The sequence below is a fragment of the Cydia pomonella genome, chromosome 1 (genome assembly GCF_033807575.1).
Source record: "Cydia pomonella isolate Wapato2018A chromosome 1, ilCydPomo1, whole genome shotgun sequence".
Taxonomy (NCBI): domain Eukaryota; kingdom Metazoa; phylum Arthropoda; class Insecta; order Lepidoptera; family Tortricidae; genus Cydia; species Cydia pomonella.
In genome coordinates this window covers 15,046,783-15,074,007 of record NC_084703.1, presented here as the reverse complement: position 1 = coordinate 15,074,007, position 27,225 = coordinate 15,046,783, and the positions used below count along the sequence as shown (strand labels likewise).

Here is a 27,225-nt window from a genome sequence, read left to right as displayed (position 1 = left end):
AAAATTTCATATTGTGGGGATCTCTCTCTTTAACGCGCGGTTATAGCCCAGTGTCAAACCGTGAGTTGTGACGTCATCAGATTCTTCAATGTCGTTTTGACTTGGGTCACGGGACGTGTGTTAAAAGATATTTTAAATTCAATATTTACAAAAATATCTTCATTAGAGGTCCACTAAAGTTTAACATGTTCTTATAATCCATTACGAATTTATTGGAATACAATTCTGCCCTAAGATTTGTAGATGGAAACAACCATAGAGCTTTCTCTTTTACTCTCCTTCTTAGTTTTTCTTGCAAAATGCTCATGACGAAAGTGGACGAAATGGCAATGGCATGAAGAAAAGGCATTTTTCTCTGTTACTCTAATTACGTCTGAGTAAAAGAGAAAGATGCCATTTGTGAATTTCGGTTTTCGCGGTCGGCCACCGGTGCAGGAGGCCTACCGCGAAAATCGAAGTTCGTCAATTGCGGGCATTTTTCTCTTAGTCACTCTAATTACGTCTTAGTGAGAGTAAAAGAGAAAAATCCCCGCAATTTGCGAATTTCGATTTTCCCGGTAGGCCCTCAGGGCTGTCGTAGCAATAGTTTCTTGTGTTTTTTATATGGAAATGGTCCCATTGAAAATTTGACATTCTCCTCTTTTTCTACTGACAAACTTATTTGACCGGGTATATATGTAGATGAAAATGACGCCTTTTTCTGATTCAAATCAAATCAAATTGTCAATTCCATGAATTTTATCATCCCGTCTGGTATTATTGCGCAATAAAATTGTTCTGACTCTCTGCAAGCACTGTTTTAGTTAAACATTTTAAATAACGTCTTCTAATGCCAACCAACCAGCCCAACCACCAGTTCCAACATAATTAAAAAAAGGGCGTCAAGGCGAACAAATTGTTTCGATTAGTAGTTTTTGTGAAATGTGCTACTAACATTATTTTGAACGTAGACGGAATCACTAAATTTTAATTGTAATGTTCCGACTTTTTCGAAAAGGAAGTAAAAATGACATACGTCACATAATGTAGTATCGTGTCGAATAGGAAAAAGTTGCTAGTCGTGATGTTAAGGAGGCGGAATGGGTGATGGTTGATTTATATTCTGATTTAAATGTGAATAGTTATAGGTCAGATAGCAATATTGGCGGTAGAATAGGTGTTTCGGTATGTGGCACAGTCAGGCCGTGTTATGAATAAGGAATCATTGTTGGCTCGAGCTGCCGAGGAGCGGGAGCGTATCTTTCAACGGTACGAAAGGGGTCGGGAGAATCTCGCCGGACAGATAGACCCTTGGGAGGATCCAGAGTATGAGACATACCATAAAACTGACAGGTGAGCTGAGTACATAATAAAGTCAAGAAAAGTCAAGTATTGGAATAGGCACAACTGAACTTTTAATGATCTTAAATAAGTATGATATTCTTTTATCACTTGGCAACTTGATTGCAAGCCACATTGTATAATTATGATACTACTGCTACTGCCCCAAACATTTTCAAATTACATGATTTCAGTATTATATATATGACAAAAGATTAATCTCCGGTGAGATTTTTATCCAGTCTTTCTAAAAGGTTGTTGTGTAGACATTAACATCTACAAATTCCTACTTAACTATCTGTACTATTTTATATTGTTAGTAATCTTAGTGAATTTATACTTGAGTGATATTAAGAGTTATTGATTGGAATGAACATATTGGTATTTTAACAGGAAACCAGTAATTATCAAGTATAAAACAAGAAAAAAAGACCTATAGCACTGTGAAATTAATTACATGATAACATAAAGCTTGATAAGGTGGGTCCAGACAGAGTGAGCATACACGCAAGGCAATTTCCTCATGCACAAAATGGCCGAGGCACATCTACACTGGCCGTTTTGTGCGCAAGCAACATATGCTTGCTCTCTGTTGACCTGGCTATACATATAGTTAAATACTGTAAGGTTGGGGTACTTTAGCCCATGAAAACCCATTTTATTGAATTAATAATTTCTGAAAAATGACACTTAACGCTTACAGAAACATAGATTAATCACTTAATGTCGTTTTGTGGTTAGTGGACAGAGTTACCCCAACCTGACAGTACATAGATAGTTGACCCCCTTGCTAAAAACTTCTATGTTATGGAGGTTAGATATTTCTGCAGCTAACTGAATATCTAGTTAGTCCTTCTGGGCATTTTTCCCAAGAAATCACGGTAGCACTACTCTAACAACCCCAGCTCCTCCACGAAGCCTAGCAAGGCTTTCAGGTTGCTAACGGCCTCTTTTAGTGTGCACGGAGTCCCTAGATATTTGCTCCTGTATACTCTGTTTGCAGTCTAGGAGAATGTGTTTTGTTGTTTCCTCTTCTTCACGCTCTGCACATGGGGCTGCACAATAACTAAACATCTATATATAATAATTATTTTTCATAACATTTACTTTTACATATTACCTCTCTTCTTGTTATGCTAATGTAGGTTGTATCACAGTAGAATGGAAACTGTTGACCCATGTGTAGTTAGTATTGTTAGTAAATTATTATTATTATTAAAGCTTTATTTTCTACTTAACAAGTTTTGCAATGTGTTTCTAATTTTACTATTATTTCTTCCATTTCTTTGTTATGTGGCCCCTCTGAGGGTAAAAGCCTACTCCATTCTTTTCCACTTACCTCTGTCCTTTGCCATATGGATCCAACATTTTCCTGCTGTGTTTATGTCATCGGCCCATCTTTTCTTTTGTCTTCCCCATTTTCTTTTGCCTGTTGGGCCCGGCCATTCAGTTATGTGGTAAGTCCATCTCCTATCTTCGTATCTTGACAAGTGCCAAGCCCGGTTCCACTTCTGTTTTGAACTAAAATCAAGGGCTTTCATGTGGATGTCTGTTTCACGTTTTTTGTATTTTTCTCAGTTTCAGTATACTTTGTATTTTTCTGTTCCATTGCATATTGATAAGATAAAATTTTATGTTTTATTGTAGACCCATGTCTGCTTAGCGTAAGTTCAGCTTGGAAGAATGGAAGAGTCCATTATAGTCTTTTTTTATATTGAGACTACAGTTCCCTTTTAAGAATCTCTTTTTGGGCCCAGTATTTCTTCCAAGCTATACTTATTCGTCTGTCTATTTCATTTTCTTTGTTATGTGACTTATGTGCATCAAACGACACCAATTTACCTAGGTATACATATTACTGGGCATATTCTATCGGTATTTCCTCTACATTTATTGTTTTCTTTTGACTATTTGGCATAATTTTAGTTTTGGATGCATTCATGTGTAGCCCAATTTTTTTGCTTTCAGAGTTTAAGCTTAGTGGCATTGATTCTAAATCTATCGCTGATTCACTAAATAGAACAATGTCATCTGCGAACTTTAGGTGTGTTGGTTTATTATCAAGCCTTTATTTTTCTAATTAATGTTTTTGTAAATGTCTTCAAGTACAGTTATGAATAACTTTGGAGATAGTGGGTCTCCCTCCCGGGAACAAGAGTTGTCAAAGATACACCATGTTTTTATTGAATTCCATTGTTTTTGGGCAAGTATGTTTAAGGAAACTAAATGGAATAGTTAATTTAATTATTAATACTTTTTTTATAAAAAGTAATTAATTTCTGATCCTGTCCTAGCCGGTTCCGGGCTTGGCGACTGAGTTTGGATCGGGTAGTAAGAGCAACGATTGTGTGCTCTCAGGTGACTATATTTGCAGTAAATATATGGCCACACTCACCTACGTGTGCAGTGGGTTATTAAGTCTTGTCCCTCAGTGCAATGGTTCAATGTCATATCCCCACATGGGACGCTTCAGCACATCTTTGTAGTGCAAAAGTACGTCGCCCTGTTTCTGCTTGCCAATTTGCAACTCTTAGTAACATTGTCATTAGACATACGGAAGACATGACCACGGCATGGCAGTAGTAGCCGCGTTAGATAGGCTTCAATGCAGCTGTCATTAGCACGGCGTAGAACTTCGGTGTTCCTGACACGATCTGACTAATTGAAAGCATGGTTTCTCAACATGAAATAACCCCACATACTCCTATTTAATATTAAAGATGGCTGCAAACCTCTTCATCCTAAAAAAATATTGTATTATTATATTAAAACAGTGGTAAATTGTACATTAGTCTAATTAGTTAAAAGTTATACTCGTACAGGAACATTCCATGAAAACGGTAACTATAAATCAATTTTTTTTAACAAAATCCATTATTTAAGCAATCCCTAATTGCTTACGCAATGCACTCGCACTGCAAAACTATGAAATATACGCGATCCTTTCGAAAATTGCATTTGCCAGATTTGGACAACCTGAATTGATCTTCTTTTTAATAGTCCATTTACTGTTTAGGTAGGTTTTTTAAATACTACGTCGGTGGCAAACAAGCATACGGCCCGCCTGACGGTAAGCACAGACTCCGTAGCCTATATACGCCTGCAACTCCGGAGGAGTTACATGCGCCTTGCCGACCCTAACACCCCGCACCCTCGGTGAGCTCTGGAAAAACTTACAAAAATCTGTTTATGAATGTTATGATGGATGTATTAAGGACATTAAATAAACGAGTTGCCACATTTATTTGCATTTCGTGTAACTGAAGGATAGATGTAGTAAGTACCTACAACTAAGAGGATGTTCATGGCGAACAATGTACATGCCTATTTATTCTCCTTTTGCGAATGTTACCAAATGGTTGGTGTATTCATATTATTTAACCTTATTTATATTTGCTGATGTTATAAATAATTATAATGCCTTATTTGGTGATAGCAATGCGAATACTTTATAAATATTAATATGAAAATGTGTCTTCAGTATTACAGTACAGTTATTACAGTACTACAGTAAATTGAGTCAAATATGTACCTATAATAATTGGGCTAGTATGTACGGGCTTATTTGACTTCCTTCTTCAAAACAGTTTTTCAAACGGGCAAGCTGGACGAAACGAGTTTTATAGACGTTACTAGTATATACGTATAACTAAATAATTGAATACCAGACGTAAATTACATATATTCCTGCCATTGCGTTATAGTGTAGTAAAAGTAATATATATGAATTAGGCTAAATATGTGGATTGTAGATGGATAGCATTATGTTATGAACTGGCCATCAATTAGTAATGACGCACTTTGCGGCGTGATAGTGACTAATACATCACTACCTAATGCCTATCCACTGTCCCGTCGATAGTCATGAAAATTTCCCGCGCATTGATTAATTTATTTGCATGATACTTAATTGACTTACGAATGCAAACATTTCCAGATATGGATTTATCCACGACGAGCGGTTGCCTCAAAAAACGGCGCCGCAAAAAATCAACATCGAAGTCGAAAGAGAAAAAAAATGGGTAAAAATGTTAAAAAACTGGGATTCACCCGCTACTAAAGAAAAACTACACAAGCGTACATACAAAGGCCTGCCACTCTCATTACGACCGCGAATATGGTGCAAATTACTTGACATTAATCGAATAAAAGCAGAGAAACTTGGTAAATATCAGGAAATGTTGAAGCTAGCTAAACAATGGTCCACAGAAGTCAGGCAGATAGACTCTGATGTAAATCGTCAATTTCGAGAACACCAATTCTACAGAGAGAGGTATTCAGAAAAGCAATGTTCGCTGTTCAACGTACTGTGCGCGTATAGCATGTACAACTCGGAGGTGGGGTACTGCCAGGGCATGTCGGGGCTGGCCGGCGTGCTGCTCATGTACATGGATGAGGAGGACGCCTTCTGGGCACTCGCCATCCTGCTGTCCGACAGCAGGTACAACATGCACGGATTGTATATCGAAGGATTTCCCAAGTTGACGAGATTTTTAGGCCATCATGATAAGATACTCACAAAGTTTATGCCCAAGTTAAAACAGCATTTTGATAAGTATGGGTTGGATGCAATACTATATTCACTCAAGTGGTTCTTTGTATGTTTTGTGGAGCGTGTGCCCTTCAGTTTGTGTTTGCGAGTGTGGGATATATATCTTCTCGACGGCGAGAGAGTGGTTACTGCTATGGCGTATACGATACTCAAGCTTCATAAAAAAGCTATAATGAAATTGAATGATATGGATCTTATTGTAAACTATATTCAGGTGTGTTATTTACTTCTGAATTTGAATTATATACTTGGTAGTTTTGCTAAGTGATCATTAAATATTATTTGTTGCAGGTAAAACTACATAAAGACTTTGGTTTCGAGGATGATATTGTGATAGTAAATCTAGAACGTTCGATGGAGGAGCTTCGCCGGGCCAAGCTGGACTACCCGGGCCCACCGCCGCCCAGCGAGCTGCCGCAGCGGCCGCTCGGCGTGTTCGTGGAGCCCGACGACAAGTCCAAGATCGGGCAGCGCGCCGATACCTTCTCCGATACCGAGAAACAAGCCAGAGCCACTGTGATATTAAGGTACTAAATTCCTGCAACAATCATACAATCTTAGATTAATAAAGTACAAGTAGAAGCATCTAATAAATAAATAATATACGACAATTAGCCTCATGCATGATTTTTATTTTATTTTTTAAATCATTATTTGTATCGGTTGAACACCGGAAAAAATAAAAATACTTTTATAAATCTTCACATTATTTAATTAAAAAATATTTTAAAAGTTTTGAGCGGTTGAAACGCTCATAATTTTTGGCGCGAATTCCACAGAGCCAATGACGTCACAGTTCGGACACAACTGACGTTTGCTACTAATGTTGTTCATGTATATCAAGCTACTCGACACTAATAATTCGTTTTATTATTTCTACATGGTTTTCAGGTTCATCCAACCTGAAAACCATTCTATAGGCATTATCTATTGTCAAAGCATGCAAAGAAATTAAAGTGCAGCTCCCAATAGTCACAATGTACAATAGCACTCAATATTTTTTCCAATAAAAATTAAATCGAAGTATACTTCTTCGTGTAGTTAGTTACCTCTGCTTTTCATCTCTGCTTATCCGGTTATTGTAAAGAATAGGTACACAGGGTTATCTTGGCAACTTAATAAAATTTGCACTGCTTTTCACGAAATCTGACATTTAAATTTGGGGGAAAACTAGACTACACGATTATTCTAGTTTCCAGACGATGTTTTTCTTGTATACGTATAAGTAATCAAACTATGTTTGCTACGTATATATTCTGAGAAACTCATGGTATCAAGCGCGAGATCTGTTACTGCCGGCTATTGTTGGTAGTATAATGAAGCTGGATTTAATGTTGTTGCAGACGCGAGAAAGCCGCATTGGAGCTGCAGGACCTCCGTGTGTCGCAAAGCGACACCGTGTCAGGTAATTTGGAGAATTCTCCGTATTCATCGACCACCTCCTCCCTGGAGAGCTTAGGCTCTGACCACTTTACGCATCTGTAAGACTGTGATGCGCGTATGATCACTTGTCCATGCTTTCGATGACCTGCCCTCGATTTTACCTTAAGATTCTAGTGTTTCGCGTAATCATTCGAAGAATTTGACACACTTAAAACACTTAAGATTAGAGTCATGACTTGTGTCATTTTTAAAGTATTTTTGAAACGTGACTCTAAAGGACTCGAGTTTTAGGTATAACAGACTCCCCCATCAAGTAGACTGTAGAGTCTTATAAACTAAGTCAAGTCTTAATATTGAGGAATCCCAAGACTCGAGTCTTTACCAACACAATCTGACCATCTTGAGTATTGTCTGTTTACACTGAAAGTGACAGACTGCAGTTGTCAGATTGGTAAAATAGAAAGTGGGTACTAGATGGATATATTTCAAATGCGATTATGAACATCTAACGTATTTCAAATCCTAAAAAGAAAATAACCACGATGCATCGAATCATGGATGAGACATCTTTAGTAAATACTTGTCACTTACTTATCACATTTTACACTATTTGATTTTATCATAAAAACCCCATAAATAATATACGTTTTCCGTTGCGTTCTATCAACTTGGTATCCATTGCTTGTTTTATGTTCTTCCTTCTAAGATGTTTACGAAACTTACGCGCAATGGACAGCAAATATGTAAGCAAACATTCGTCACAACATTCAATCAATATTTGGCAGTGCCAAGCAAATTACGGTTATTACGGTTCGACTTGATAATGTGTAAAATATTCAGAATGTAGTTGAGGCGCACACTTTTTAAGCACGGCGACATCGGTCCTGGTACTGATTGACGATGACGGCGTATCTAGATATCTGTGGTTCTAACTACATATGTTGAAGCTCGAATGGCATACCAACAATCAATCGTTATAATTTTAATTTGCATATTTAGATGATAGAAACTAAAATGCACTGCATGCTTGCCTATATAAAACCTACTACATGTTTTATTTGAGTTCTTATCTCGAGTTTGTTTGGTAGTGATTACACTCAATTCGTAGCTGATGATTACATGATTTAATTACTTGTCAACATAAGGATTTTGTAGTTCCTTATTGTAAGATGCGCTTTCACTTAAAGGTATTTATTATTTATTAGGTGAGTTGTTAATTAGATGAGTCTATTTAACCCTGTTGAGTGCAAATTATTAGGTCTATACTGTTAAAAGGTCAGAAAGAGAAGTAAATAAAAATATGCAATAGCTTTCTCTAAGTATGCGGAGTTATAATCTCAAACGGACATGGCTATTTTATATTACGTAATATCAGCGCAGATCAGATATTATTTAGTGCTACATAGCTAAATTATAAATTAAATGTATATAAGACAAGTAATATTTTGTGGTTAAGATAGTACCCCGGTGTAATTATAATTAAGTCTTATTATTTAAAAAATAATGTTCGCTGGAAGTTGAAAGGTCACAATATAGTCTCGAATTTAAAAAAATGGAAACATTTTACGCAACAAAATTACTATAAGGATAGTATTATCAATACGACTATAGTTAACAGCTATAGGAACTTGTTATTTGTTATCTATGGTGCTCTTTGATTTTACAAGCAACTTAACTTGTCAAAGTAAATTCTAATAGATGTGTTTAGCATATTTGTGACGTTATTAATGTTGTTAATACTAAGGCGAGTGGAGATTGTTAAATTCTACAAATTGGAAATCAAACTAATATAGAGCTGTGTAATGTAGCCATTACGTATACTTAATATTACTAGTTGATTTTAAAAGTCATATGAAAACCACCTTTAAAATGTAATTTGGTTAAAATTTATAGGTTATTTAAATAATTGGTCATAGACACTTAAATGCTAATTAAACTCTAACTTGTAAAATTAACACGCATTATTTGAGCGGTGACATAACGAATTCAGTTGCAAAAATATCTGCATTACGAATGCACGTAAAATATAGTTTTGTCTTCATTAAGTTAATAGGCCTCATTTTCAGGCAATGTGTAAGTCATATCAAATATGAACTATAACTGCTCGTTCACACGTGTTTTTCGTAGTGTAGATAGATACTTTTTATTGTACGAAACATATCCTTTACCCCTAGTGTAAATTTTGTCGATAGCGAAACGTGACGTACGCGTTTGCGTTAAGTCTCATTTTGTATGGGTTTTAGAACAGCGCGCCAAGCGGGACGTTTTGGAAAGTCAAAAATCTCACACAAAATGACACTTAACGCAAACGCGTACGTCACGTTTCGCTGTCGAAAATATTTACACTAGGGGTACTGGTTATGTTACAGCAGATATACATTTGAAAGTACAAAGTGCTATAGTTTCGCTTGGCCAAAAAAAATCTTAGTATCTTATGCCAAACCTAAGTCATAAGCTCAAGGGTACTGCATGGGTTATTCGAAATAGGCAATTTTTGTTTTGTTTGGGTAAGCTTCAATTAAATAAATAATTTTAAAATAAAACGGCCAACATTACATTCATATACTCGCGGATAACATAACTCTGTAATTTATTGCTGTACGTACATATTAGTTCCCACGTCAGACGAGGACTCAAAAGAGACAAGGTTTATTATCTTTAATATTCAACTATCTAGCTTGAATGGAGGAGTTTTTAGAGTTCCGTAGCCAAATGGCAAAAAACGGAACCCTTATGGATTCGTCATGTCCGTCTGTCTGTCCGATTATATCGCAGCCACTTTTTTCCGAAACTATAAGAACTATACTGTTCAAACTTGGTAAGTAGATGTATTCTATGAACCGCATTAAGATATTCATACAAAAATAGAAAAAAAAAAAACAATTACATTTGGGGGGTCCCCATACTTAGAACTGAATTCAACATTTTTTTTCATCAAAAGCATACGTGTGGGGTATCTATGGATAGGTCTTCAAAAATGATATTGAGATTTCTAATATCATTTTTTTTAAACTGAATAGTTTGCGCGAGAGACACTTCCAAACTTATCATTCTGTTATTGGTACTGTATTACCAAATCTACTTGTAGTACTTATGGGAGTCTCAAGTTACTCAAATCTTTAGTTTGAAGGGTATTATCGAAAGTAAAGGCATGTTGGAGAAATAAACACTGGTACAGACTTTTCGGACAAATAAAGAAGTTTCATACAAATAACAATTGTAACTACTTTATTAATGTGACACTGATTTTCACTCCCTTTTGTAAAGTATATTTTTTACAATCCAGCCGCGTATTCGCGTCCAACGAGAATCCTAAAGAAAATAAATTGGAAATAAAAACGCGATTTAAATTTAAAACAAATTATATTACGCTTTGATAAGTGCAAAACAATCTTTCTAATCAGGGTTATTAAAAACGTTGTATTACATTTTATGAGTCAAAACCTTTGTGACAAAATTTATGACCTAAGTACTTATTAGTACTGTCCAATGAAAATATTTGCCTCGTCGGACGACGCGGCCGTCGGAGGGCGATATATCTGTCGAGGGGCAAAGAATAATAATAATAATAATAAAATACTTTATTGTGCACTACAAAGAAACATACATGTTACAAACAAAAAAAAAGGACATAAGTAAGTAGGTAACAACAGGCAACAGGTAAGAATGTTTTTAGAATAGAAAAAAAAACTAGTAATTAGACCGTCACTCTTCATTTGCCTCGTACACGCTAGGTGTGTTCCTTTTGTATTGGAAATAGGACGCTTGTTACTGAAAGTGTTAATGCGAGCTTTACCTCTTTCTGATCACGCGCATAACGTTTTTATTAGGATTAGGGTAACGCACACGGTTCATTCTCCAAATAGTGGTGGTTGAGACAGCTTAAAATGGTCAAATACGGCGTTGTTTGAACAAAATATTTGTCTTTTGTCAGTAAGCATTTAAGAAGTGGAGCCACCTAGTTTTTTGATACAAGTGGGGGATTTTTTCAGCTACGGCGACTTCTGAGCTTAATAATTGTTTAAGTTTAAGTTCTAGGTCAAGTTCGGTGTCATTTTCAATTAAATCAATCATGTAGACGTAGATTTCATCTACAACAACAAACCTACACCTCCCTTTGCACTTTTAAGGCAATTTTTTTGGGATAAAAACTATCCTGTTCTTCCCTGGGACTCGAAACTATCTCTATACCCAATTTCATCAAAATCGGTTCATCGGTTATTGGTTCCCCATACAAATTTCCACCTCCTTTTTCACACCCTTAACGGATGATTTTTCGGATAAAAAACTATCCCTTGTTTTTCCCCGGGACTCAAACTACCTATCTCTATACCAACCTAAATTGGTTCAGCGAGGGCTACCCCGATGTATACGAAAACTGAAGGACTAATCCTACCAAAGGAAATCTTTTGTTCATGCAACGCCGTATTTTATGAGCTGCACCTTCGACTATGGCAATTTTAGATCCTTAAAGGGTTTTATATTAAATTCATGAGTCATGAGGTATCCATAGATATTAAAGTATTTTTACGCATAAATATTCTTGCAAGAGTTTTTTACTGGTGTCATAGGCATGCCAGAGGGTTGCCAAAATTGGAATGACGTTCGACATACATTTTCAAGTTACCAGCAATCCTGAAATACATACAAACGACAATCGAATGGCATGTTTATAAAAAATATAAAGAAGAAGACAAAATACTCTTTAATGGCACACCTCAGTAAAAAGATGCAAAAGAAAAGGAAATAAAAAATTAAATGTAGAAGCAGACGACAGGCTGCCTTATCGCTAAAGAGCGAGTGAATCTCTTCCAGACAACCTGTTGAGGAAACAGAGAAATAATAAGAATAGAGAAATAGAAGGAATAGGGAAATAATTATATTTTCAAAAACTATATGCCCCTTTTTGTTATAATGATGATCTCTTAGTGGTCCTTTCTAAGAAGTTTCAGTGTTACCTAATACCTATATTATATTAGTATTAAAGTAACTATGTCGCTATCATATTTTGAAGCGAGCTGAGTTTTAAGTTGACATAAATCATGCCATTATATATATTAGTAATAATATGCTAATGATGTGGCTTTGTTACTACGTTGACGTGGAAAGTATCGCTTTTTAGGGAACATTAATCAGTTCAAACGTATATTAATATTACACACATAAACATGGTGTCTATCTATGACGTTTAAAAATATGAATACATGATTTGGCTGTTTTATTTATAAATTATAGATTTCCTATTGTTCCCTTGGGCTTAAAATTGTGTTTTGCATGGTCTCGTACGACGAATTCATTTGCAAACAAGTATACAAATATTAGTACTTACCTCATAACCTTAGTAACATTTACGAATGATGCGTTAAGATGTATGCACTTGCAAAGTAATATTTGGTGGTACGGCGGTGGGTTTATGTTGTCATTAACGCTTACAGTCCGCATTTAACATGCTGTTTTAAGATATGAGGAGAATGTGACTTTAAGTGCCGTGTGGTAAATATTGAGAGTTAAATCGCTTCCTAAGCCGCGCTTGCCCGCACTCCTCACATCTTGCATTGTTTGTGCTAACTTCATAACGCTATTTTCGCATAAACCTTTTATCTTGCTCGTATATCATTATTTCCTAAGCACTTTAAACAATATTTTTCTTCAACAAATCTTAGTACTGCTTAATGATAAAAGAAATAGTTTTTTTGTTTGTGGTGTTGAATCTCTGCTCACACTGACTGCCGTCACTATCCACTGATCGTTTTACATAAACCCACCCCTATCATCCATTCTTAATACGCATTCAAATGTAGCAATAATATGTTTTATTTAATTTATTTTTAAGTAAGTTTAGAAAGAGATGAAAATCATTGGCTTCATGAAACGAAGCGATATAGTCAACCATAAATATAATAAATATATTGTAATTGAAATGTATATACATTGTAAGAATATTAGCTCCTCGAGTTATGGCCACATGGGACCATTATGGAGTGCTCGATGAAAATTAAATAATTTAGAGTAAATCTCATGTTTTCGTTTTATTTTTAGTTTTGCCGCCGGTGGTGATCTGAGGAATACAAATAAATAAATAAAAACACACACAATACAATAACATAAAATTGAGTGGTACGTGATATTATAAACTTTATTAGATATCACATACATTTGTAGTAGGCTCACACTTAATTTGACGCTTATTGTTATTTACCTTATTTTAATAAGGCGTTACTTTTTAAACATTTAATGTGCTTTCTACAAGCCAAGTGCATTTAAACGAGACTTTTAAGTATAGTTATTATTTTAGTCTATATAACCCGACCAAAATGTTTAATGTCATAATCATATGTTATGGAGTGGTTTAGTATTCGTGTAGGATTGAATGGAAGTGCTTTTGTCCCTCAGAGCGCTCGCAAGCCGTCCCACTCCGCACCTCCCTGGCCTCCGTCGACATCCACCTCGACCCACCTTCCCCTGTACTAGGCACCAGCAACTCTTTTCCCGCCAAATCACCCAGTTACCTATTTATAAGAAAAAAACGGAAGACTAGAAAGCACGACCACATAAATTTGTAATGTTATTGTAAATAATGTATGCAATAAATATATTTCATTGTTATCTAATGTGTTTTCCGTCATTTTGACGAGCGAAGTATGAGCAGAGATTTTCATTACACTCATTACGTAATGCATGTGCATCGGCACAGTTTCGTTTGCTTGAGAATGTGTGTGTTTGTAACGAACGTGAGGTAAGTTTTTATTTACATTTCATTTTTGCATGCAATTTGGTATATCGATTTTAAAGCTTTGCAATTGTAACATGTTAACTTTCAATCGAATCGGCGTCACTGCGATTTACGTCAATACACCATTTAACTAAAATAACAAGTACTTAGTATATCTACTTGTGTCATTGAGCAGGTTTTTTATAACATGGCCCCATCACAGTGACAATTGTCACCTCATGATGACAATTCGATGTAAATTGCTGGTTCAACAAGCAATTATTGACGTTAGGTACCGTCATTGTCATTACCTATTGACCCAGAAATGTACACAAAATTGACAGTGTCAAGTGTCAATCGCTAGCGTGGTGAAATAGGCGCCAGGATATAAGTAAATATGTATGCTACATATACGCCCCTGTGAGAGATGACGTATTGCTCTCTGCCTTAACAATAATGGTATTTTGCAGTATGTAATTTATACGCTGGCAGCTGAATGTACATTGCATAAAAGCCTTTCACTATGTATTATTTGACTCTAAAGTTGCTTCAAAACATAACAGTTATAAAATATGCTTTAATACTAATTAACTGCTTATTCTGCTGTATTGTTACACAACAGCATCAGCAGTCTAAGTCAGAGGTACTCCCTACCTACAGGGATACTTATTAAAACGTTAACGGATAATAAGAGAGTTAACATGGTGAATTGTGAAGTAGTATCGTAAAAGCTGCATTTAGTTGGTAGTGTGTCAGGTGTTCAGTCGTACATTATGTGGGTATTGTGTGACAGAGCACAGCGGCGTGGCGGGCGGCGCGCGCTGTGACGACTCGGTGTCGGCGCTGGGCTCGCGGCGCTCGCTGGCCGACACGTCGGTGACCAGCACGGCGGACCTCAGTGTTTTCTCGAGCGGCCGCTCCCACGCGCCCGACAACTCGCTCGACACGCACAGCAACGCCAGCGACGACGGAACTGGGTCAGATGGGTGAGATGTCTTTGTAGATGTACGCGACCGAACTCTGATTGCCACGGTGCCATGCCCGAACAAAAGCATTAAAATAAAAACAGCCGTTTTTGCGGTTTGGTACTTACTAGTACCATGTGCAGCAAACCCTTGCAAAAATAAAAGTCAATCAATATAGACTATATAATTGAATGCGAAACCGTGGCACACCATGTAAGGCGCGCTACTTGCTAGTGTATAAGTATATTGGTAAAAAGCCTTTTATGATTTTATTTTATTCCTTGTTTTTCATTTCTGAGGAGCCGCTGTTTAGGAGTTCCTTTCTTTTTTGCTTCTCATAGTTTCTTGATATGGTTTGTAAATTGTTAAAACGTACACATAGGTAATTTAGTGTTGCATTTACATGACGGTGTGGACCATAAATCCAACATGCACTTAGGCACGCACTTAACAAACACATCTCGCTAGTCTAGCTACGCAACCCCGCACAGCTCTGGTGGAATCGCAGCCTTGTGTGACAGAATGTATATGGACGTGGTGGGTGTATGCTGTTTAACACCATTATGTAGGTACCTAAATGCAGCTAACACTAGGTAGATATTAAAATGATAGACCAGTAGTGGTCACTTTACTACCCAATTATCTTGCATTAATCATCCTGCCTTTACCAATGCATGATGAATGCAAATTAGGTACACCTAATAACTGACAAATTGGTTGGACAACTCAGGGAAATCGACCTCTTATTTAGGTATAGTATTTTCTGAAATTATTTTTACCCCTCAGACCCTTATCTGTTAACAAAACGCTTTGTTTCCTTTATGCAGCACTCAGCAGATCGGTCATCTCCTGTGTTAGGCACGCGGCAAAGCAATAATGTCGTTTAAAAAGCAACTGTATCGTGATAGTATTAAGATTCAAATCTATGTAATCGCTTATTCGAAGAAAAATCAGGCACGCGGGTGGAAATAACAACAGGGTATTATTTTCGGAGATAACAAAACTTGTGATCTCTGAATGGGCTGTTTCATGAATTATAATCATAAAAATAGGATGGTAGAATTGCTTTGGCTTGTTTACGTTTACTAATGACGGCGTTTTTAGCAGTAGCAGAAGTACTCACTACATAAAGGAAACGATACCTTTTGTTTAACAGATAGGGTCCGCAGCGAAAATAGTACATTACGATACAAGTGCGAAAAATAGGAAATTCGAAACGAGTGGCGATAAATTAAAACACGACCGAAGGGAGTGTTTTAAATCGACACGAGTTGCGAATTACCTATTCGCACATGTATCGTACAACGTTTTACAGTACATATGGACCTTTAAATGTTCGACACAGTAACATAATATGCTACTTCTCGCACTAGTGCTATAAAGTAGCCCCATATGTACTGTAAAATAATTTTATAAAATTCATTCATGGTAAATACAACCTTAAGTAATTTCGAGCACGTGCCGCCTGCCTAGCGACGCCGCCGTAGCGAGCGCTCCGAATCTATATGAGCCACACTATTGATGAACTTACAATAGCTGGCACTAATGGATTTAATTTAATTAATTTTATTTATTTGCGTGAATTATGGTAGTTAACAGTTAACAGGGTTTTTTTTCAATGAGTGAATATTTATGTGTGCAACAAAAATAATATATTTATGTGACTACTACCAAAGAGAATTTGAAATAGAGGTGGATTGTCAAAGAAAACTTTGTAGCCGCAGTATATTTACTGCCATCTTTCGACACATGATTTAAATTTTTAGAACGCCATTTGACTTTGATGATTATTAAAGTGGTGCCACCTAATAGATCAAAGGCCAAAGTTATGGTTTTCGTCTCGAGCGATGACGCCACAACCTTTAGCCCATGCCCGGTAAGATGGCGCCACTTTTTGATATTTAACAAATTTAACACATATCAGTGAATGAATAAGGATCAAAGTCAAATGTCGTTGTAAAAGTTTTAATCATGCGTCGAAAGATGGCAGTAAATTTACTGTGGTTACAAAATATTCTTTGACAATCCACCTCTATTTCAAATCCTCTTTGCTGCTACATAATAAAAGGCATTCAAATAAGAGTGTGGGTTTATGATACGAACGATTCTAATGCCTAATAATGTACAGTTACGTACAATGTTTTATCTACATACATATTATAAGCTCTTTATGATGATGTGTTCGGGAACCACATGTTATAACTGGCATTGTATCATTGTATTTATTTTTCATTTAGTACTTCGATTAATAGCAAATGTTTGAACTCGTACTATACACTAATCAATATGTTGAGAGACCCTAAGGCAAATGAATACGGGCCTTATAAGATAAATATAAATTATTGGTTATCTCTGAAATAGAGTTAATTAGAATATCGGTGTATTTGAGAATGTTGCTTAATTTAAGCTCAGGAACCCTTGAAATTAACGATTAAAAAATACGGGGTCAGATCTTGGTAGCTGAGTTTGACCCACTTCCGAATTCCGATTGCGCTGAAAATTTGCGTACATTTGTAAGTCGGGTGACAATGCAATATTATGGTACCATCGAGACTGATCTGATGATGGAGACAGGAGGTGGCCATTGAGACTCTGTCATAAAACAACGCAACCTACTTATGTTTGGAGTTTTAAGAAAAGTACAGTCAGCGATAAAAGCTTGTACCACAAATGAAATTATTTCCAAAAACTTCTTTCACGCATAGTTTATAGCATTAGACTAGAGTTGGGTAGGTTCAAAGAGAATTTGAAATTGAGGTGGATTGTGAAAGAAAATTTTGTAGACACAGTAAATTCAGTTACACTTATTAAGTTTTTTTGACAATCCACCTCTATTTCAAATTCTCTTTGGTAGGGGTGAGTAAAGTATTTACTCAAAGCACCCATTTAGTAATTTAGGTGAGTAAAAACAATTGCGAAGAAAAAAAAAAGTGAGTTTTCATAATTAAATAGTTTTTTTTAATTAGGAGCGTACACGTTAGTGTATCACCAAAATTTATATAATAAAAAGCATATAGGATGCTTAATTTTGAAAAGAAAAAAAACATCGGCGACAGGCCGATAACGCATAGTTAACAGGTTTATTTTAAATAAGAAGGTATTTACTTTAAAAATATGGGACTTAAGTTCTATCGATATTTTAGAATCTATCCTAAAAGTGCGTGTTCACACTGCACCTTTTATTAAGTGTTTTACAAAGAATACACATAGCTCAACCGATCATGTTAAAAGTATTTTTATTACCACGTTATATTTTTTATTGCTTTTGTTCGAAAGTAATAAGAGGGATTAACATTATTTCGGTCTTTAGAAACGGTTTATATCCAAAAGTATTCATTTTACCCAAAAAAAGTTTTTGGAAACATTCAAGTTATTTTTAAAGACCCATTTAATGCTCGTTGTTTCTGATTTTTTTATGTGACAAATATTTACAAGTAGGTATACATAGAGTGCCCCCTTTCAAATATACGAGTATTTCTTACAATTTTGTACCCAGTAGCGGCTTATAAAATACACCTAAATTTCAAGTTTTAAATATGCCCATTTCAGCATAAGTACGGTTATACTGAGTAAATACCGAGTATTTACTCAGTATTTACCCGTGAGTATTTACTCACTACCCATTTCTACGCATTTTTTTTTAAATTCAGAAACATTAGAGTCGGGACCCTATTGCCATATCGTTCTTCTATCTAAATTGTTTGCTATTGATACTTCATTTCGAATTAAACGCCATCTCGATTGATATTAGAAGAGAGGTCAAATTGAAACGGAAAACAATGAGATGTAAATGTACATACATACATATAATCACGCCTATTTCCCGAAGGGGTAGGCAGAGACCACGGATTTCCACTTGCTACGATCCTGACATACCTCTTTCGCTTCCTTCACTTTCATGACATTCCTCATACACGCTCGTCGGTTTAGGGTGCTCTTGACCTGGCCTTTGTTCAGGATATGTAAATAAATAAATAAAAAATAAACAAATATTATAGGACATTTTTACACAAATTGACTAAGTCCCACAGTAAGCTCAATAAGGCTTGTGTTGAGGGTACTTAGACAACGATATATATAATATGTAAATATTTATAAATACTTAAATGCATAGAAAACACCCATGACTCAGGAACAAATATCCATGCTCATCACACGAATAAATGCCCTTACCAGGATTTGAACCTGGCCAACCATCGGCCGGACCATCGGTTTCGTTGGCAGGGTCACTACCCACTAGGCCAGACCGGTCGTAAATGTAATTATAAAATATATTGTGTATTAATGAAACAATAACATTTTCATAAATAACATTGTTGTTGTAGCAAAGAGTTACACTATTATGCTGGTCGTAATATGCGATTGAATGAATAGAGAGTTTATAATATGTGTGTACAAGTATATAAAATAAATACAGTGACCACTCGGAGATAGTAAAATCTTTGTTGCGAACCGTCTCAAATGTCGATCTAGAACATTGACCACTGCCATATGTGTTTTACCTGATAATGAGTCGTATGTATTTATATTTTCTCTTTATTAACAAAAAAACATAAAGGTGTTTGTAACATATTAGGTAGGTGATCCCTGTCTAAGACTGTCACTCACACAGTGATAATGATAAATGTCTTGTTGTACTCGTAATTCAGACGTGCCAGTTCTTATAAATTCACCTATAAAAGCCTCCTCACGTTTTCTCCATTTTTCTCTATCTTGGGCTTTCTTTAACCAATCTATGCCTGCTCCTGAGATGATGTCTTCTGTCCATTTATTTTTAGGGTTTCGTACCCAAAGGGTAAAACGGGCTATTACTAAGACTCCGCTGTGCGTCCGCCTGTCACCAGACTGTATCTCATGAACCGTGATAGTTAGACAGTTGAAATTTTCACAGATGATGTATTTCAGTTGCCGCTATAACAACAAACACTAAAAACAGAATAAAGCAGAATATTTAAGGAGGCTCCCATACAACAAACGTGATTTTTTTACTCGTTTTTATAGGTAATCGTACGAAAGCCTTCGTGCGCGAGTCCGACTTGCACTTGGGCGGTTTTTCGGTTTGCCCTTGCCTCTTCTCCCAGCTGGCCCTGTCCATTTTATATCTTCTAGTTTCTATCTTCTGTCTTTGTACAGTCACGTCTGAAAACATCGATACGGACAAAGTGCCAAAAATATGTATACACTACCCTAATATATGGGCCATAGGTCTTGTATACATATTTTTGGCACTTCGGTTGCCGGTTCGGTTTCAGACGTGACCATACCTAATTGTAAGCCGTAAAGCGTAGGTAATACTAATATAAAACACTAATAAAATATTTGTGTATGTACCTATTAAGAATTCGTATACTTATTTTTATTTAAATGAAAAAAAACTGCCTAAGCCAAATCTTGGGATTAGTTGTCGAGCGGACCCCAGGCTCCCATGAGCCGTGGCAAAATGCCAGGACAACGCGAGGAAGAAGATTTTTATTTCAATATCATATTCCCATTGGGTGTACTAGTTAGATAAAAGTAGTAGGACTTCTTGTACAAAAGTGCCTGCTAGAAGCTAGTCTGCGCTTACGGTAACAAAGAATCAATTCAAAACACATCTATCATATTCAATATACAGAATGGAATACGGAATACGGTCAAGCATCGAAAGTGCTGCGAGGTATGCAATGCACTCTACTGTGTGGTATTTTCATTGCCTACACCGTCAACTGTTGGTATTTATTTGATCAAGTTCCTTTATTTTGGAGAATATAACAATATGCGTTTTTGGCATTATGCGTCTAAAGGAATTAAATCTTTGTACGATTCAAAATTCATATGTTAAATTTAATAATAGCGGTGGCTTTTCCAGATCCGGTATTTGCGGGCTGAGCATCCAGCGGGCGCCCTCGACGACGCACTCGACGCCGCGCGCCACACCGCACCCGCCCTCCACCTCTCCGCTTTCCGACGACGTCGTGCGTATTCACGTCACCTACAATCCACTCGCGGCTAGCCCTTCCCACCTTCAACCGATCTCACCCTCCAAGTACAAACCGTACTCTGAAGAACACCACAAACCGCTGTCGCTCGGCTTCTTTGCGAGCAACGGAGCCAGTAATATGCCATCCGATAACAGAATCAGGATACAAGTGCCGTCCGAAGAGCTTTTGACACCTGTCGTCGACTCCGGAAGGATTATAACACAACGGTACATTGATACGCATTCTGACTTGTACGATTTAAAGTAAGCCACTAGTGTTTAGGTAACATTGTTTTTTTTTGGAGAGGAATGATTAATCAACGCAATATAAATATAGCAAATTAGAATCTCTTCCGATCCCTGGATCTGATCTTTGAAAAGTATTAAATTTTGTCATTGTGTATTTCCCTGAAGCCGAATGTTTATAAAAATAATAAGTACCTATGTCAGCTTATGAATCAAGTACCTAGTGTCTGTAAGTAAATAACAGTCTAGTGTCACTTATTTCCACGTCATCAATACTCTGGAAGAAGTCTGTTTCTTATAAGAATTAATTGTCTATATGCTATCAATTGCATGAGCGCAATAAAAACTTAGACATGTAGAGTTAAGGTCTTAGATTTCCACAAGACCTTCTAAACAGCTATTAAACATGAAATTGCATTTTTTAATTATAAAGTTTGATGACGTGTGATAACTTTGGATGCGGTGGTAGTTTTACGTAATCTCAAAATTGATTTCTTCATTGCCATTTTGATTTTTCATTTCCTATCCTATAAATTAAAATATGATATAAATTTCAATTAGTGACAACTACCCTATTGTTGTATTTCGCGTGATGATACTCGTACTCATCTGAACTGAACTGATAGCAAGTTTAAGTACACTCAGTCAATTTCATGATCGCGTATTTAAATTTATTTGTGTATATACAAATATGTTAATATATTTAAGATGTAGTAAATACAGTTCAAATTAAGTCACACGTTGTTAGAAATATGGACATTATTGCTTTATTTGTAAGAAAATTGTGCGAAAGTGTAGTGTTTACATTACTACATACCTACACTAAATGTAAAATGTATTCTAAGAACGTAAACAAGTGTTTCTGATCTATAAGAAGCCTTAATTTAGAGCAAAATTACATACGTAATGCAGATTTACAAATTCAACCAAAAATAATAATAAATACTGGTATCTAATCTACCTATTTATTATCCCATAAAGTCTCTATTTAATCTTCTTATACACAGTTAAAATTAAAATATGTATGTATTCAGTCTTTGTAAATGCGATAACTGAGAACAGCGTGTCATAGATGTACCAGGTTGAAAATTTCTGTGCGTTTATTTTGTATAAAGCAATGTGATAAGCAATAATTTCCTTAAATAGCTGTTTAGTGAATGATTGGGTTCTTAGGACGAGGATTATTAATATGGTTATACCGGAGTACAGATATTTATATAGATTTATATCTATACTTACTTGATTATATTGTAATATGAAGTACCTCGTGACGCTTATTTCTGACAGCAGATAACTGTTTGACTTGTCTATAATGTGAAATTAGGTATCTCTTTAATATGGAAAAATACGTAGGTCATTTACTTATCGAATGGTGGGGGGCTATTATGCGAGTACATTTGAAGTCAGTCAATGTGAAACAAATCCGATCTCAGGTTTTTTAAAGATGCGTGCTCGCTTGGAATAATAATCCGTACAAAAGTTTATGATTGGGCGTCCTTGCAAAACTTTTTATTTAAATGCTGTCCAATGATTCACGATCACGATCACGAATGTGATACTTTTTGCCCCAAGACGTTCATAAACATTTGTTATAATTTGCACCTATGTAGAGTCTGTGCGGAAAGAGAAGAGTCGTAGGATTTGAGGGCGTGCCAGTGCTGTTTTATGGTTTTTGTTATGCTGACAACACTCACAAAATTATAATACGACACTAACGATCATGATACTTGAATCCCATTATCTCGGCATTTTGCCACGGTTCACTAAAGGGTTCCCGGTGTCGGCTCGGTAACCGAATCCTATTAGCACAGGCACTAGTTTTCACGGAAATAACTATCATTTCATCTTCCAACTAGAGGTTAAACCCAACTTTTGTTTTATGTTCCAGGTACTAAAGTCGATTGACAAAACTACTAAAACTAGTTAAAAATCTGTCCAATCCAACTGCCATTTTCGTACACAATCAGATAGAGTCCAATTTACAATAATCTGTCCAGTCCAACAGTTATTTTAGCACAAAACCGGATGCAATTGCTCAAACGGAAATTGAGCAATCGAACCTGTATCTATGATATAAAAACAGTGCAAGAAGTCTTTTTGGGATTATCCCGGACCTCTCCGGTTTTCTCATGATACATATTTTACTTTGTCCAAAATACCTATGAATTAATATTTCGAACTAACAGTTAAGTACACCATTTCAGTGGACCTTATGTCATTACAACAAATAGTAGGTCTTTACAAATTTCTACTACATTCGTTCAATGAGTATTTTGAGCATAGGAGTTGAATCCAAATATATCTAGTATATGAAGTTAAAAATAAATAAATATTTTGATTGAAAAACTTTATTTAATTATAATCGAAGTCTTGAATCTAAACATTCAATGTTGCTGATGATTGAGCTAGCTTCATAATAACCAGAGAGACTCGAAAAAATATCTTCATCTGAATTGGTTGCGCTTGAATCTGATTATAAATTCGTGCATATCATAAATAAATGGTAAATTCGAGATACTATACTTTTACTCAATCCTGGAAGTATATTACATGTACATATTATTGTGCATAAAATGGCAAAGTATCAAAACTGTTTGTCAGTTACATTAAGATTATGAATGACCAGTGAATTAATACATTTTGTATGTAGGTATATACAGGAATATACTTACCGATTTCGTGTCGGAGATCAATTATTACGGGGACTATTGAATAGGTAATAATTCAATATTAAATACAATTGTATAAATACCCATTATAGCGGAAACACGTTCTGTGTATATTTTGTAAGTAGATAGTGAAGCTTTTAGCCGCTTTTTCCCGCTGACGAAATAAAATAATATTAAAATATAATTTTCCTTGTTGAACTATGTACGATTTTATCCCGTTTCGATATTATTTCATACATAAATTTTGCTATTTTTGTAAATAAAAATACACAATGACATATAAACGACAGAAGTTTGTTTACTTTTTTTAGACATGTGTCTAAGGTTTGATTGCCATATAAAATTGATAATGTTAGTTCCCATTTCTGTTGCGACTCTTCTCTTTCCGCACAGACTCTACTTTATTATAAATTTTAAATATCAAGAAATTATTATTACATATGTGTAAAAAAATAATGATGTCGACTTTATTAGCTTTATGCAAGTACCTACTCAATTTGATTTGCAATGGAAAAGGGTAGTAATTAGATAAGATTTAAAAAATGGGAGCGATAAAATTAGTGTAAATTTGACGCCCGAGCATTAGCTTAAATCAATATACTCGTATAGTAGTTACGTGACTTAAAACAAAACGTGCCCGTTTGTAAACAAAATGTGCCATTTGTCGCCTGTTCATAGAGCGCTACTGGAATAAGGCTTTAATTATATATTAACCTAAAGACTTTTAACATCCGATAATGTGGAACCTTTTGCCTACAAACGTCTCATATGAAATCCTGTAGCAACTCATACGAGTAACATAGCATAAGCCTAGTCATTAGTGACTATAATTGCATTTAGATGGTTATGAGATGTTGTACTACGAATAGCTGCAGACATAGGCACACCTAATGAATACTATATACATATTTACTATATTATAACTTCAAACTCTATTTATTTAAAGATAGTATAAGTGTTCAATGAAATGTGATTTACGATGAATCTCTTCAAAGACTTGAATATCATAACATTTTGCTCCATTAAATAATATATACTTTTTCTTCCTACAAACATGCATACGTACATAAATTATGTTACAAACATTTTTCAACAGTATTTTTTTTGTAAGTAGGTAATGTTTATTTTTTTGTACAAATAGTGAATGGCTAACTGGCGCATTGCAATAATATTATTTTGTAGCGAAAAGTTCTCAACGTTTTTATAGGAATTTCTACATGGTCAATAATGGTACAGGGCTGCATAAAGATTTGTCCTTTTAAAACTCTTAAACAGTAGTAATAAAAATGTGAGAACGTATTTGTGGATCGGATTATTTCGGAACACCTGCAACTCCATACATAGGCCAAGCAATAAGAAGGTATAGAGGAAAATGCTTGTAACAGGCATTTTCCTCTATACCTTCTTTTTTTCGAGATCTTGAATAGTTTTGGACATTTCCGTTCTTGAAAGTTTATTTAGGGCTCTTAATTTTATCTAGTCCTAACAAAGTTACGAAGTCAAAAATTGTGTTCCAAGCATTTCTCTCTATAACTTTTTAGAGCATTTATTTCTTGGCCTAACATAGATGACAGGAGCATTCTGAGCATTCTATCAACATCATTTCAATCGATGAAAAATTAACTGTTATTTTTGTATTATAGCATGACAAATACTTGTTACGTGGGTACAATAGTACATTGTGTATTAAGGGCGGTATACAACAAATTACGAACAAGTGTTAATATTAAGCCCAAAGCCGATGACTAGGGCTTAATCAACACGAATTCGTAATTATTGTACCGTCCGTTGCACACACAATGTTTTTCATCGCACTTGTGAGGAATAAACTATATTTTAAGCGAAATAATTACTAAATGCGGTGACATTTCAAACATTCGTCCGCTTTATTGTCATTTTTGACAGGTTATTAGGCACTGAAGATCCGATCCGTATCCGGAGATCAGTCACGATTGAAAATTGTGTAAAAATATTTTAAATATTCGAAATATAGCGTTGTTAATAATATGGGAGCATCGTTGGTAATGGTGTAAGCGCCACAATAAGGTCCCTTTTCATAGATAATGTCACAAATAACACTATTTACGAGCAAGTGTGGTGAAAAATATTTTTTTTATACAGTTGCTCAAAAAGTGCTACTTTACGTAGCTGTTTAGCGTGCGGAAAGTTGGATTTCGCGAACTAGTGCTTTTTACTTTTCCACTTGTTCCAATTCATGACTATTCATTGTTGAGTGTTAATATTAGTTTCCTTCAACAGTCAACAACATAAAAACCTTCTGTTAATCTAAAAATAATAAATATAAGCATCTTTCATATTTTATTACTTACCTCTTCATCATTATAACACGTTTATTTTTTAATATTGAAAGTTTCATTTCTCCACTACCTAAAGGTTGTCTGGAAGAGATAGCTCCGTAGCGATAAGGCCGCCTGTTGTTTACCTCTATCTTCATGTATTATATGTGTTTCCATGTACATTTGTTCTGAGGTTGTGCAATAAAGAGGATTTGTATTTGTATTGAAAAACCGTTCTTAATAAGTTGTCTGAATGAAACGGAATAGCTGCCGAAACGCCTGTCAAAGCAGAGGCGGTTTTCTTACTGCAAGAATATTTTAAGTTTCCAAAGGCAACATTCGATACTGTTTTCATACAATTTAAATATACGATACACAAATAATCGTAAATAACGATATTTAGGTAATAATAGTATAATATTTTATATTTATAATTATTTCTGTCTTATAGAACATGCATAAAGAAAGTACTTGTTTTTCTTATTTTTTCGCAACTGTATTAAAAAACGTCGATCTCGCCCACGAGCCGTAGGCGAGAGATATCTCGGTACTCGTGAAGTAATGACATACTTTCCGCACTAGAATCGAAATGTACTATATTTCTATATCGTTCCTTTTAAAATGTAAATTCGTAACGTACGAGTAGATATTTAAAACATAAATTAGTACTGTTTAGCCGAGTTGCTTAATGTATACACTAGCTTAATATATGGCCAATAAGGTCGTGTATGCATATTTTTGGCGCTTTGTCCGTATCGATATTTTCAGACGTGACTACTACGTGACGTGACGTGATAGGGATGTCATTGTCACGAATATTCGCTATAAACTACAACCAAAAATTTAAATGACATTGACATAAGCCGAAAGGGGACGAAATCACGTGACGGCTTCTCCATACAAACGTAGTCCCCACTATCCTCTCTGGATATTAACATTATAGAAAATATTTTAACGCAATTTGATAATTATTAACGACAGCCATACCCCTTCGTTTGATTATTTTCGATCCTTGAATTATTATAATGTTTACGAGGCGGAGGAAGGTATACGAGTTAGGAGCTTTTAAAAAATTGTATGGAAGTTGTTTTACGCTTCTCTAACTCTTATAATAATAAAAAA

The 27,225-nt window shown here is 35.5% G+C and overlaps 1 protein-coding gene across 2 annotated transcripts; it reads left to right on the top strand.

Moving 5' to 3' along the window:
- The first annotated feature begins 568 nt into the window (after positions 1 to 568).
- Positions 569 to 26,116, top strand: LOC133516171 (USP6 N-terminal-like protein). Of its 2 annotated transcripts, none has more exons than XM_061848964.1 (6): positions 569 to 1,332; positions 5,258 to 6,086; positions 6,164 to 6,399; positions 7,216 to 7,277; positions 14,761 to 14,944; positions 20,781 to 26,116. In XM_061848964.1, the coding sequence occupies exons 1-6, from the start codon at positions 1,190 to 1,192 to the stop codon at positions 21,157 to 21,159; spliced, it is 1,833 nt and encodes a 610-aa protein (XP_061704948.1). In that variant the 5' UTR covers positions 569 to 1,189; the 3' UTR covers positions 21,160 to 26,116. The 2 variants fall into 2 exon arrangements, with proteins under 2 accessions (XP_061704948.1, XP_061704940.1); XM_061848956.1 differs by having other exon boundaries at positions 583 to 1,332; positions 14,761 to 14,953.
- The last annotated feature ends 1,109 nt before the right edge of the window (positions 26,117 to 27,225 follow it).

What these genes read in the sequence shown, in the direction of transcription:
- LOC133516171 (XM_061848956.1), top strand. Translation starts at nt 1,190, where the DNA reads ATGAATAAGGAATCATTGTTGGCTCGAGCTGCCGAGGAGCGGGAGCGT. An exon ending in TTATTGTAAACTATATTCAG is followed by an intron (nt 6,087 to 6,163) that starts GTGTGTTATTTA and finishes TATTTGTTGCAG; the next exon opens with GTAAAACTACATAAAGACTT. An exon ending in GACGGAACTGGGTCAGATGG is followed by an intron (nt 14,954 to 20,780) that starts GTGAGATGTCTT and finishes TGGCTTTTCCAG; the next exon opens with ATCCGGTATTTGCGGGCTGA.